Source organism: Epinephelus lanceolatus, chromosome 14 (assembly GCF_041903045.1).
Source record: "Epinephelus lanceolatus isolate andai-2023 chromosome 14, ASM4190304v1, whole genome shotgun sequence".
Classification (NCBI taxonomy): Eukaryota; Metazoa; Chordata; class Actinopteri; order Perciformes; family Serranidae; genus Epinephelus; species Epinephelus lanceolatus.
In genome coordinates, this window is record NC_135747.1 from 8,543,763 (window position 1) to 8,558,911 (window position 15,149).

The 15,149-nt window shown below is 38.9% G+C and overlaps 1 protein-coding gene across 1 annotated transcript in view; it reads right to left on the reverse strand.

The window, feature by feature from the left end:
• The window catches only part of hibch (3-hydroxyisobutyryl-CoA hydrolase), a 30,808-nt gene that overhangs the window by 7,493 nt on the left and 8,166 nt on the right, over positions 1 to 15,149 (reverse strand). Inside the window, exon 7 of the mRNA XM_033617528.2 lies at positions 7,608 to 7,686. Coding sequence (XP_033473419.1) covers positions 7,608 to 7,686 — 79 coding nt within the window. The remainder of the gene's footprint in view (positions 1 to 7,607; positions 7,687 to 15,149) is intronic.

Here is a 15,149-nt window from a genome sequence, read left to right on the forward strand (position 1 = left end):
TTTGTTCTGATGTCTCTTTCATGAAGGTCATATTTGTACAGGTGTTGCACAGTAGAACAGAGTCTCATAAATCTTCCTGCAGGTCTTTTCCAGTCAAACAGGAGTTCTGAATTGCCTTTCTAACAATCCTATGAACAGTTCTCTCAGAAAGTTTTCTTGGTCTTCCAGATCTCAACTTGATCTCTGCAGTTCCTGTTAACTACCATTTCTCAATTTCATTTGCTAGGCATCAGTTATTTCAGTTTTCAGAGTGCTAGGCAGCTGTTTAGAGGAGCCCATGGCTGCTGATTGTTGGGACAAGGTTTCAGGAGTCAGAATATTTATAAAGCTTTGAAATTTGCATCACCTAGCCTTTCCTAACAATGACAGTGAACAAGCCATAGTCCTAGTGAGCGAATTATGGTCTGAGACCCTGGGAAAAGTTGTCTGAGAGCTGAAATGTCTTGGGGTGCCTAAACTTTTTTTTTTTTTTTTTTCCCCTCTAAAATTGTACAAAACAAAAATAATACTAATTTGACCAGGGGTGCCCAGACTTTTGCACCGTACAATTGGCTTTTTTGTCACTACTGAAATTTAGTACCATTTACTGGATTCTAAGATTTTTGCACAAATGTATTGGGTTCTGTCTTGGACCATCCTGACAATCAAACAAACCACACCCACAACATGACCTGCTTGGTGGAGGTAAACATACCATATAGCTCAGGGTGATGTCATTAAATGTTATGAAGGTTTTGTCAGAAAAACAGTCTCAACCCAAAAACACATTCAATTTACTATGAAAACAGAAATTGCTCATATTTGAAGACCATCAAATGTTTCATTTTTGCTTGAAAAATACTTTGATTATCAAAATAGTTTATGTTAATTTCCTTTTCTATTGACTAAAGGATCAATCAACTAATTGCTGCAGCTCAGTAACTATTTAAAGCAGCATACTGTAGCACTGTTTTGCTGAGTGTAAAAAAGCTTTGTCCTCCACATCATCCTCCATCCAGAAATATCTTTCCACCTCACCCAGAGGTGATTTACATCCAGTATGATTCAGTACACCCATTAACAAAACAAATGATTGCTGGCAAGCTGCAGAAACCTAAACATGCGGCTTACAAGCAATTATGATTATGGAAAACACACAGCTTTAATCCGTACATAATTTATTCTGTATTCACAATAATGTTTCAATTTGATTTTTTTCATTTCATTGATTATGTCAATGTTTTTGACAGGAGATGAGATTCCACTGGTCACAGTTGGTTTTCTGACTGCTTCTGTATCCTGGCATGAGGCGAGGAGGGTGGGATTGGGTTGGGGTGGGGTGGGTGGTGAATGGGAGAGTGGGATTAGATGAGTTGACCTGATTCATGGCTGAAAATGTAATATCATAAATGCGGCAGATTATGGCTGTTGTTCAGAATGCTCACAGGGCTTGGTTCAATCTGTTAATCTCACTGCAGAAGGGGTTAACCTGAACGCGTGTATGTAAGGAGGATACAAGTGTGTTTGTTTGTGGCTGAGAGAGAGAGGGATGAGAGTAATATTAGTGTGTGTAGTTATGAAGGTATTACGTAACTATTCTAAACTCTAAAAACACAGAGTTATCATGAGAGAGTAACTATAATACTTTTAAAATGAGTGATGACTTTTATTGTAGCTATCAGCCTAAAACAGGACCCTTGGAGGATCTCTGAAGGTTGGCTGCTGAATTATGAAGTGTTGCTGGGAGTGGTGGGGGGCAGTGGAAGGGGGGGGCATTAATAAATCATAGCCAGGGTCTCCTAAAGGGTGAGGGATGCCCTAATCACATGATGAAATCCAGGGAGGGACAATGGATCAGAGCTTTTCCATTCATCCATTTGGTCATCATGAGATGATTTGTGAGATGTGAAAAAAAAACATGTTGATAATGTTAAATTGACATGTGAAAGATACTCAGTCTCAGCAGGGATTTGTGCATTTGAACAGCCCAGGTTCCACTTGATTTTCATTTTTGAGATCAGTGTTATAGCTATGATTTCAATGGGCTGTTGGAAGACTATTCATACTGTAGTCTTTTAAGAGCTGTCAGTTTGTTTGAACAAACTGTTCCAACTACTGGCCCTTTCTACAGTAGACAATCTGACTTGGCGTAATAGCAGGGCACATGTATAACTAATGAACAGTAATTAACATTATCCATGACTCTGTTACCTTTAGGTGCTCTTGTATGACAATATGTATGCTGCTAACGTTAACCTTGGCGTGGGGAGGGTGTAGACAGCCATGTGCTATCTCTGTGACACATGGTGTCTACAGCCGCTTTTCACCTCTCATCAATTAGCTTTGCTGGAAAGGTATAACATACATACTACACCAAAGTTCTACCCCCAACTGTGCTTGAACCCCATCCAACCAGTAGAAGTAGCTAATGCAGCGAGTTGAGAACCAATCTGGCTTCCCACCCCCAAACTAAAACAGTACATGTATTTAAAAGGACAGTTCACCTGGTTAAATAAAGGCAATAAAATCAAAAATATATATTTTTCCTCTTTCCTGTTGTGCTTTTTATCAGTCTAGATTGTTTTGGTGTGAGTTGCAGAGTGTTGGAGATATCAGACGTAGAGCTGTCTGACTTCTCTCCCATTTAATGTAACGGTCCCTTTAAACTCTCTGCACTCTTGATAATGCTCTAGTCTGAGGAAACCACACAGTGAAAACAGCTTTCATACTAAGATTTTTTTCACACTTCTGCAACATTTGTTATGCAAATGTGGAACATGTTGTTGTGATGACTTGCTACTCAGAGTAATTAGGTCACACCTGCATGCTTCAATTTTGTACAGAATACATCCTCTGTAATCAGGCCCATGATATAGTGTTTTATCCACCGTGGTACTAATTAACAATTACATCCACACTGAGCAGCAAAACTAAATTATAACATACATCAACAACAACCCTGTTACAGTACACTATTTACTCTTCTTATGTCTGTGTATCTGTTGTTTTTTTCAATACAGAAGCACTTTGTGAGATCTGCTTCTGAAAAGTGCTATATAAATACATTTAAAACATTCTAAGTTTGGATGTTCTCAGTAGGAAATGAGTCAACATCTTTCTCTATAAAATGAGTTGCAGTGTCGAGTATCAAAGTAACTCTGCAGCTAGGTGCCTGCAAGCTTAATTATCATAAATGTCAAGTATATACACAACTATGTTGTACCCACACAGGTGTTTTCACTTGTTTTGGTTTATTAGAATATGTGAGTTTGTACAGACCTTGATTAATTCACATCTCTCCTGTGTTGTTGCATTGGTTAGGAGTCACATCATTTCCAGCATAGCTCCACCCAGCTTTAAACTGAAAAAAGGGCTAATCACCCAAAATAACTACCTGAGTGCTGAATTGGTGAGGGGGGAAATGGCCTCAGAAATGAATCAAGGAGAAACAACATAAAGATCACTGGAAGCTTCTGGAGGCATGTCGATGAACTAAAGGCAAAAGGCGTAGGTATACTGTGCAGGATTTTCCTAAAAAACGATGTACTGACTCATACAAAGTAATTACACTCAGTTAACATTTATGGCCCACTAGAAGTGTGTTGTGGTGTATTTATCTGCAGAGACTCTGCCCTCTGTCTGGATTTTCTTATTTCTTATTTATTTCTTATTTTGCTGTGGTTGGTAGGTTTATGGACATGTAGCCTCCAGCTAATAACAATGCAAGGTGAGGCCAGGACTGTAAAAAAAGGTAGACTGGACCATAAGCAGCATGCATCCAAGAGAAAGCCACAAGGACCATGGACACAGAGCTGAAAAAAACGCAAATGCAGTGATGCGAAACGCCGAGCAGACAAAGCCTGTTCCAAAACGAGAGTGAATCTTGGGTTGGCTTTCACTTTGATTTTCACTGTGAAGCAGTGAAGGAAAGGATGGAGAGTGATGTGTGATGTGGAGTTGGCCTGTTGGACAGGTTGGTGCTGGCCGTGAGCTTAGTTAGCTTGCAAAAGTATCGGCTTTTCCATTACAACAAATGTAATGTTTTTACAATTGTACAGTAGCTTGCAGTGTACATACAAGCAGTGGAGGGAGAAGGTGCCTAAGTCTGAAGGTTGTGTAACTGACAATCCCTGCATAGTATGTCTTTAAACACAATTTAAGTGTTAGTTTACTTCACTTATTAGACCACTGTTCAGGGATGCTGATAATTATGTGAGGTCACCAGACTCCATGTACCAATAAGAATGATAATTTTTATTTAATTCTTATATAATTTGTCCCATCCAAGCAAGTGCAACAAAGCTCACAGGAGAGTAAAAGCGATGTCAATCAAGCATAATCTATACATGCCTATACAGTCCTGAGAGGAGGTCTAATCAGTCTAATAAACTACATATAAACTTTAGTAATATGTCTAACTTAATTTCAGATATTTCAGGACTTTTCCAGCACTTGAAACTTGTATAATATCGCTATACTTCAGTGGAAAAGACCTGATTCCACAGCACAGAAGGGAGAGGCTCCACCCCAGGATCAGGGCTAATATAAGCATGTAAGGACTCAAAGCAGCTGCGATCTCTGTGAAAATGCTTTTCCCTAATGAAAACAATACAGTGTGAGGTCCAAGTTTCTGATTGCAGAGGGGACGTGCTGATAATGGTGGTGCAGAGGCCTGGAAGCAAAGTGCCTTTAGTAAAAACAATAGTGACACAGCAGCTCCGAAGAGGATTAGCAAAGATTTCCTGCCTTCTGGCTAAAGTGACTGGAGAGTGTAAAAGACACTGTGAGATTCATGCTTTATTTATAAACATTATTAATGAGACTAAACTCAAATGTATTTTATACGCTACTTTGCCAGCAAGTACTGGACAAAACAAGAGTGAACATGCATGGATTGGAGGGAAGCAAGATATAAGACACACCCAAATAGACACACATAGTGTGCAGCGTATCAATGCCCTCTTACAGCCAATCTTCCGCCTGTGCAATTGAATTGCTGCCCCATTTCCTCCTACTCTTCATTGTGGCCTCGCCTTTGAGAAAATCCCTCACACGCAACAGTCAGACAGCGTCAACAAGAACCTCAGCCATTTTTTTCTGCTACACTCATTCCCTCTCCCCTGACAACATAATCTCCATCCTTACGCTGCTCCAGACATCTGAGTCAGAATCCACTGCACACCACCACGGAGTTAAGCATCAGCTGAAGATTTATTATGGAGTCCGAGCCTACAAAGCTCAGAAATAGGCTTGATTTGTGTGTGTGTGTGTGTGTGTGTGTGTGTGTGTGTGTCTGAAAGAGTGCTTGTGTGTCTAATAGATGATGACGTGAGTGTCCTTGGAAGTTTGTGAGTGTGAGGGAGTGAGTGCACACAGTCAGTTTTACAGAAAAGGAACAGATACAACAGAGCTACTGCTGCACAAAATAAGCCAGGCATTTCCTGCTACCACATGACTCCAACACAAATATAATAAATGGGCAGAAAGCTGATCATTTAAGACGCTTGAGAACTGCCTCAATATCCATTAACAACCTTCATTAAGTAAATACAGTGACTGAAAAGAGACTGAGAACATTAGCTGTCTGGTCAATTCACAGATTCTTTCGGAACACAAAACCAGTGTGAATAATGCTTTGGTGTAACAGTTTCCTGCAAATAATTCATATACAATTACATTCATGTCATTATAGAACTGTAATAAACCATCTGGATTTAAGTGACAACATGCTAGTTTATGCCATAGCGTCAGCTGGAATTCATTAGTTGTTAGAGATTTGTTAGTAATCTCCTCAGCGCCTCGGGAGACGGCCATCTGTCTACAGGGGTCAATTAGCTAAAGAGCAAAGCAAAGCTTAGTACTCTGGCAGTAAAACACTAAAATACGTTCTTGATGATTTCTACACACAGTAAGCCATTTAGTAAGTGATAAAGTATAATGTATCATTGCATGTTTTTGGTGGTATCAGATTATGTAAATTCAGTTTGCAACTTTTAAGAACTGTATTGTTATAATGCTTTTTTTTCTTTCATGTGTTTTTGCTATAAACTGTTCAATCAGACAGTTTAACTTCAGTAACAAAACATTTTAATAATTCAACTAAAATTCAACACCTATGCGAAACACTGGTCTTTTCCTAAGCCTTCCTAAACCTGTTTTTGTCAATTAAAAACAGGTTCCCATCTCTCCCGACTGGATATTTTTTTTCTTCTTTCTTCTTCCTAAAACATGAAGACCTTTTCTCACCATGACAGGTTTGTGTGTCCTATAGTTATGGCTTTATGTGCATGCACATTGCCATTGTCACCTTCAGACAGAATATACAATAGATCAGAAAGGCTGTGCCATATGCTTATTAATGCCCATGGTAGCTCACCTGGAAAAGTGTAAGCTCTACGTAGGCTGAGTCATAGCAGCACCCCGAGGTTCGATTTTAACCCATGGCCCTTTGCTGCATACACCTCTATTTTATTAATTTAAAGCAACAACTTGCTTGGTATTATTAATTTGGACAGCAGAATTGTATAAATCAATGACCCAATATGTTTGTATCAAGATGACATGATAAAACTAAAAATCAATAAATAGTAAAACTGAATTTTGTATTGTCCAACTCTACGAATTAGAAGACACATACTGACCAAAGTAGCAAAGACTATTGGGTGCACATGTGTGCCTGGAATTTTTAGCATGTGGCATGGCTCCAGGCATATAATGATGTCACTTAGTCGATCAAACACTTTTGGTCTAAACTGTAATATTGCAACACATATCGGGTTGTCATTAAATCTTGTATAGACATTTGTGGTCCCCAGAGGATGAATCCTACTTTGACTTTGATCAAAATGACTTGGTGAGACCCCAAATTTTTCTCTCGTGCCATCAGGAATTGAATTTTTCGTTATTTCTTGACAACTATCAGATGGACTACTATGAAATTTGGTTTAGATATTCGTGTTTCAACTTTGTTGGTCTCTTAAGTCTCTATCTAGTGCCGTCATCAGATCAAAACTTCAATTTGTTTATGAATAAATACATACAAAGCTAATGACATTACCATCAGCCTCAGCCTGCTAATTGGGAAATGTTAGCATGCTAACACACTTAACATGACATGGTGTTAAATGTTAAATATTAACTTTTCTCATTGTCATTTTACAGTTTAGTTTCACTATTTATTAGCATGTACAACTGAAAGTTGTTGTGTTGTCAGTTTGTTTGATCTCTCCAACAGTTGATCCACTTTCTGTCCACTCATTTTTCTTATCACCTGCATCTTATACTTTTTCCAATACAAGATGTAAAGAAAGAAGAACTGAGTAAACACAAATTTAGAGAAATGAGACATCCTGCCCTCAGAAATGACTGCTTCAAACCCATTGTTATCAGGATGAGGTCATCTATCATATGCTGTGCTAAATACCACTCATCTATCCCTCTGTGTATTACGTCCCAGCCTCCCACACAGACAGACCTCATGTCTATGAGTGAGTATGAATTGGATCCAGCTGGGTCTGCAACTGAAATCACTGCTCCTACATAATTAATGGTCTGGATACCCGCGCACACTGATGTGGGCCAACCTTCCCTTGAGGAATACGAGAGCTGGTGCAGCTGGACAGTCTTACCAATGGCAGTCTCTGGCATGGCAAACAGCGTCTTCTCAGTGGCCACCCGGAACCGTCCATGAACTGACAGACCTACGCCCTGCGGGTGGACAAGAAAACAAGGTTAACAAACAAAAAAAAAAATCAATGATATGATGAAAAGAGGAGGAAATGGAGGCAGAGGGATACACAAAAGGGGGAAACAGTAACTGAGGGGCAGTGAGCTGAAGCTTGGGATGGAAAAATGCTGAGTGAAAAAATAAAAAGTAAACCAGGTCGACCCTGCATAAGTGTGTGTGTGATTTATGTGTGTGGCTCCCAGCAGGGTGAGAAGTGAAGGCTAATGAGCAGTGCTGGTCAGAGGACGTTTCCAACACAGCTACCACTCTATATAACCTTTTTCAACAGTCATGTGTGTATTTGTGTGTGACAAATTATAAGGTTACCATGGAAACAGTATCCCCTTGCATACACCCCCTACTTCTAGGCATAAGTCACAGACCGGTGGACTGTACTGCCTGACAGGTGAATGGCTACGTACTTCAGTTATGATGAAATACATCATTTAGAGAACAACTGAAATTTTAATAATCTTTTTAGGAGTGAAAACATGTGACTGATAGCAGTGTCTGACACTTGTAGGCAGCACAGATCAGCCAGACTTCAGACCACAGTGAACATAAATAAATAAGGGCTGATAGGTAGAAAATCAAATATCATGATATTTTTGACCAAATATCTCGATACTTGATATTGCAAAATATTTACAAAGTGAGATTTTTGATAAATAATCATCAGTAATGTGAACATAATGACTACATGGTTAACGGCAAGTAACTGGACAGCTAGAACAGTCTGGTAATTTCAGAAAGTAAGTTCACTTTACTGTATAAATACAGCTGTTAAAACCAGGAAAAGACAACAGTTATTATGATGGGCATGACTAACTACTTCAGTACTTGATTTGGACGTCTGTATTCTTTCAATGTGTAGAGTAATTGCCGCCCAACCACCCACATGTGAACACTTAATTTCTGTCATATTATTTTACTATTTAAAATGGTAGAGCTGTGTGCAGTGTATTGCTTTACTTAGCACCTCCTTGCCCGACTGTCGCCCTCTTTCTGTTTATCATGACTCCTGCTGCGGGAGTGTGAGCTCTGTGGGGGGACAGTTGGTGAGAGTCTGCTAGCACACACACACACACACACACACACACACACACACACACACACACAGTGTCAGGGCAAACTGTAAGCATCACACGGCTAATGTTACTTGTCGCTTATTAAAGGGTTTAATTACAAATTGAGCCATTTTGGTGTCGTGGGTTTGTCGGGGCTATAAAATGGCTCTGTGTCAGATGTTAGCCTTTGCTGCTGTGTTAGCTTGTGCTAACCAATCAGACAATGATTTGACCAGGAGGATGGTAGCTTGGACCCAGTCCATAAGTGCTGTATTTCACCAATATAACTGCAGCAACAGAACATTTGCTGATTTTTCTCATGTTAAAGGGGAACACCAGCTAAATTAAGAGTTCCATTATGTTATCTCAATGGCCAAGGCATGTTCAATCAATACTAATCAATACTCTCTTTAACAGCCAAAAACTAGAGAAGTAAGGGCCTGTCCACATAACAATTTTTTCCTCAGCACCGGTGTCTTTTTTTTTAACTGTTCCCAACAAGGAGAGAATGTATGTGGCTGCATGCTGCTGCCTAGGGAAACACTGTAGCGCCCAGAATCATTTGTCAGAGCACTCCGCCTTTTTTGTGCAGTCACTCTGAGTGCTTCCAGTTGAAAATCTCATAACTTTTCAGAAAGGCGCGGGGGACATCATAGCTGCTTCTTTAGCTTGGCTACCGTCTCCAGTCACAACGACAGAAAAGCTAATTTTTTGGGAGAAGATGGCTGGCAGAAACTGGATGCTGCCACTGAGTGTTGTTGTGCTTTAATCACTGTTGGCTTTGTAAATTTGAACAGTAGCTCCAGACTTTATACCCCATGACAACACAAATTTGAGTTTTAGCACTCTATTGTTTAGATTTGGGAAAAATTTGTTCATGTTTACTAACATTTTTGGATTGTCTTAAACCATAGGAATAAAATGTACGAATTTTGAAAATGAGTGAAGTTCCTCTTTACATTTAAATTTATGGTTTAACAGTCTAATTGAAGCTAGCCCAGTTGTTCAATATAAGAAATTTAAACTACGCTTGTTTTCTGTTGTTATCCAATTTAAATTCCTATTTATTATTTGATTTTTTGTGTGTGTGAGTACACGAGTACTCTATAATAATTTAATGTGAGTACTCAAATATGTAAATTGCTTAAAATGACCATCCCTGGGTGAAATTTCCTTTCATATCATGGTACTGATATAATGTCTATATATATTTTGCACAGCCCTGACATGAACTTGAAAGACATAAATAATGAGCAATATTTCCTAATGACAATCACACAAAACTAATACTTCACAAACTGATTCATCCAGTTGTCTTTTATCCAACCAGCAGGAGACAAGTAGAATTCTCATTTTCATCCTCTAACACACTGCTAATGAGGCCATGGTAAAATTCAGGATGAATCAATAATAGTATTCAATTCACTGATAAAGTGATTGTCATCAAACTAACAAGATGGATACTGTACTTAGTTTAAGATGAAAAAAAGAAAACATTATAAATTCTGTTCTGTGTCTGGATAGGATGTGATCCAACAGAAAGAAATCACATTACTTCTGACCTTCTATTCTAGAATATTTGGTATTAATGAAGTAATCATTCACAGACAGAGGAATATGTTATGATTGGACCACTGAGTGTATACAGAGAAGTGGGGTCATTTAGTGGTCAGGTCAGAGAAAAATCAAATATGTCAGTGACTGACTGGTGGCGATTAATGACTGTGGAAGGTCATCAGGTAAATCCCCTGATGGATCACATTCACATGAACTGGAGGCTGAAATTAAACTGGTGATTCATTTCTTTAAACTTATTCACATATCTGTGTCAAGGGATCATTGCAATGTCTCGTAAATCTACTTGTACAGCTGAAAATCACAAATGCCAAGAAACATTTCTCTATTCCCAGTTCGTTCAATTTTGTGCAGCCCAAAATACATACAATACAGCCTGAGACAAGGTATGGTAACAGCAGTGAAAATATTCTAAATGTAGCACACACTTAAAGTGATATTGATTTTTTTAGGTGGCTAAAAAATGTTTTGCTGCTGCCCTTGTCCATAGCAGTACATTGCTTAGCTTCCATGGGGGTACTCCGGCCTGTTTCTCCAAAAGGGAAGCATGGGAACAACCCCACTTCACTAAGTTTAATCTAGCTTTTAACTGTAGTGTTGTTCAAAATGAAGCAATGAAGGGCAGTCACAGTGCATGCAAGACAGCCCAAGAATCTCACAGAGCTAGAAGCCTTTTGCAGGTAGAATGGGTGAAAAAAATCCTCAAACAAGAATTGAAAGACTCATAGCTAGCTACAAAAAGTGTTTAGAAGCTGTGATACTTGACAAAGGGGGCGCTACTAAGTACTGACGATGCAAGGTGCCCAGACTTTGGCTTCAGGCCTTTTTTGTTATTTTGAAACTGTAAAAGAATTATATAAAAAATGAATTTTGCTTAAAGTATTTAAGAAATGTGTCATCTGTAACTTTTTGCCTTTTGGAAATTACATCATCTTCTATGTGCTTAAGTATTCAAAGAAAACAGAATTTTGACCAGGGGTGCTCAAACTTTTGCGTGCCACTGTAGGCTGTGGGTAAAAATTACCACTCTCCACCATGAACAGGAAATCTTATGGACTGGAAGCACTGAAAGCTAGAAACCACAGCACCTGGTGGTTTTATCACTGATTCACTGGTAATGATCAACAACCCTGTTAACCTCAAAACAGATGAAGAGTATTACATTAATTGTGTGCTACGGGGCAGTAAAAAATATCCATATTACCCCGAATGGGTCAACATGAAATGTTACTGTATCAGCAGCAGTACTAGGATTCATCAGAGGAACAGATGAAAATAGCACGCAAGAACTTAAATGACCTGAAGCTACATTTGGGCACATAAAAGATCAGTAAAAAGTGTGCACAGATATGTAAAGGATGCCACCTGCTGAGGGCTGAATCACTGCCAACCAACCATTTGTGTAAGTGTGATTACAGTCGACAACGTGTCTTCACCCTGCTCTTAGCTAACAGCAAAAATGAGAGAAGAAGAGAGTGGGCAGTGCTGCAGGGTTCGCCTAAAGCCTGTGTGACAAATGACCACAGAGGATTAAAATTATCTGATCACTGGAGACTAAACAGACCTCTGCCTGGAGTAGTTGCTCTTCTCAAGGGAACAGATCCCAATACAAAAAACAACAGACGCACACAAAAGAGACAGACTGTGACTTCTGTTAGCTTAGAACATGAATTATATGATGTCTGTGCTTTGGCAACACACTTGAAGCTCACAGCAAAGACAAGCACTGGGTTCATCTCACAAATCAAGTTGGCTTTGTAGAGTGGAAATAGAAACGTATACGATTTTTAATCCTACAACCTAGCAGATATAGAATTTTGTTTTTCATTAGTTTATTGTCACACTGGAAGTAAACTGTAACTCTGGTGTCTGTATATGTAACAAATTGACTATAATGAAATTAATTTAAAAAAATACACTTGAGGAGAGTGTGAATATCATGGAAATGAAAGTTAGAATGGCGAAAGTTCACACTGCTGCACTGTTACATTTCCATTGTAACTGTACTATAGAGCTGCATGACAGGAGAGAAACAAGGAATATGCAGTAACACTGAATATCGTTATAATATTACTTGTGATAAACAAACAGATATTACAGTGTAATGAGTTAAGCCTTTCTGTCGCTTTCAGTATACTGCTAAAATACAACTGTTTGTTAAATTAAAAAAAAATTTAAATAAAACTATTTCCAACATTCTTTTGTTGAACAAACTGAATAATGAACTCCTCACAAAAGGCACCGATCTAACTATGAATCAAAGAATCTCTGTCTATCTGTCTGTCGATCTGTGTGTCCGTCACATATCTCTACCATCCGATGGTCTCCACACTTGGCAGTTACACTATTCGGGACCCAAGGACTTGCAGTGTCAAAGTTTGGTGCAATTTGGACAAATGACACGTTCAGTATTAAATTGAATGAACATGCAAACAGCACTGTGCATCTGTGCAGCAGCTTGTAAGGGGCTTCAGGGCTCTGCGGACTTAATGCTCTCTTGTTAACGTTACTGCCGACTCGTCTCCTACAGTCGTATCCTGCTTGAACTGCGTTACACTGGCCCCCTGTCTCTGATGGTACTGCTCCATTTCATCCATACCCATAAGCTTTCAGGAAACATGGACAAACATGGACAAAATGGAGAGTACCCACAGAATGCTCCATGCGTGTCCGTATACATATATAACATTGAGCATAAATGAGCCTTAACTGAAGCATGTCTTTGCTAAGTGTCTTTCACACAGTGTCTTTTTTTCTTTTTTCCTTAGATATTTTTCGGGCATTTTAGTCTTTAATTGACAGGACAGGTGAGTGTGAAAGGGGGAGAGAGAGAGAGAGGGAATGACATGCAGCAAAGGGCCACGGACTGGACTCAACCCCGGGCCGCAGCGGCACCAGCCTTGTACATGGTGCGCCTGCTCTATCCACTAAGCCACCGACGCCCCAACAGCAGTGGCACTCTCTGTCGGGGAATCGAACCTCGATCTCCCGCGTGACAGATCCACACTAACTTAACACAAATATCATTACCTCTGGCAAAATACCTCCACTAATTAAATTAATGTTCTATCTCACAACCACGGTGGTCATGTCAACACAAACCACTAATACCCCTATTTTTTAAATGAATACCTCTGCTAAGTGTATTTCACTGATCTTTCTGATTGTGAGTAGCCACCACCTGTGTGTGTTTTCAGTGATTTGGGGGCCTGATGCAAATGTCATCTTGCTTTACTCTCTTCCTTTCTCGAACTGGAAACTATGATATTGGTAGTGGTAGAAGAAGTACTCAAAACTTTTTTTTTCTGAAGCAAATTTACCTAATGTCTGTTTAGGGTGGAACTTTCAACTGTAATATAATGTTGGATGATATAATAACAGTAATGCATCATATTTATATTGTTATATTTTGTGAATAAAATGTAAATCTGCAACATAACCAGCAACATGTATGTTATTTTGGGCTGCAATAAATTAGAATGGCAATATAATTCAATATTTTTCATATCTGCGAGGCTCGCAGAGGGTGCTAAATCTGCCAACAATTTAATTTTTCAGATGTATGCAGCATTTCTGACAGGTTCATGACAGTGTTGTTCAGTCTGCCTGCTTTGCATCACATTTTGCTGCAATAAAAATTATTGTCAGATGGACAGACTGAAAACTTAATCTCTGAGGGAAAAATTATGTTGACAAAAAGGTAATAAATCCGAACATATTGTATTGCAATACTCAGCATATCGCAATATTGCAATAATATCCTATCAGGACTTCAATCATTGTTTGTCTTTCTTAATGTGAATTCTAAATCAAGTGCTTAAGTAAATGCTCATTTATCTAAAAGTATGGATGGTAAACACCTCAGAAAACATTTCATGTTTTAGAAATGCCGACAATCGGGGTGTCGGTGGCTTAGTGGTAGAGCAGACGCCCCATGTACAAGGCTGTTGCCGCAGCGGCCCAGGTTCGACTCCAGCCTGTGGTCCTTTGCTGCATGCCATTCCCTCTGTCTCTCTCCCCCTTTCACGCTTGTCTGTCCTATCAATTAAAGGCTAAAATGCCCCAAAAAATATCATAAAAAAAAAAAAAGACAAAAAAAAAGAAATGCCGACAATGTTCAGTGAGAGATTGCACCGAGTTACAGAAGCTAAAAATGAAATTAATGAACACTGAATTCCATTTATGCTTCAGTTTCAGGGTCTTGGTATTATAAATTCTGATTCACTGTCACAACTTACTGAGACACTTTAACAGAACAGAGCCTTTGTTAATGTTATTAGTAACATCTGTGCTTGTCTGCCTATAAAAGGTCAAAATGTCTGCTCTGAAAAAGTCCAATTCAAAATTACATCTTCATTGCTGTGATTTTAAGATGTTTTCCAGTGACACTGGACATTCTGGAATAAAAAAAAATCCAAACAAAAACATCCTTTTGCTATAAAATAGACATATTTCATATAAATCAAATGAGTTTAAATAAGGGAAAGTTCTATATGCTTAATGTACTGTTTTAGCAAACAATCCATAGTCCCTCTTGTCTTTATCTATTATTAGAATGAGCCATGTAAAATGGAGTGCACTTAAAATGTAATTTAATAAATGAACCTCAGCAGCCATCTCCACAAAGTGTAGAAATAACACAACCTGAGACAACATTTGTTGCAATTAAAGAAACGGGGAAAAGGAGTAAACAGTCTTCTTGTCATGATCACTGGATGCACCCAGAGGAATGAGAGACCGTTCAATCCCACATTACAAGAGTTTTACCATAAAAGTAGTGGAATATTGTTATGTGCTGGTGT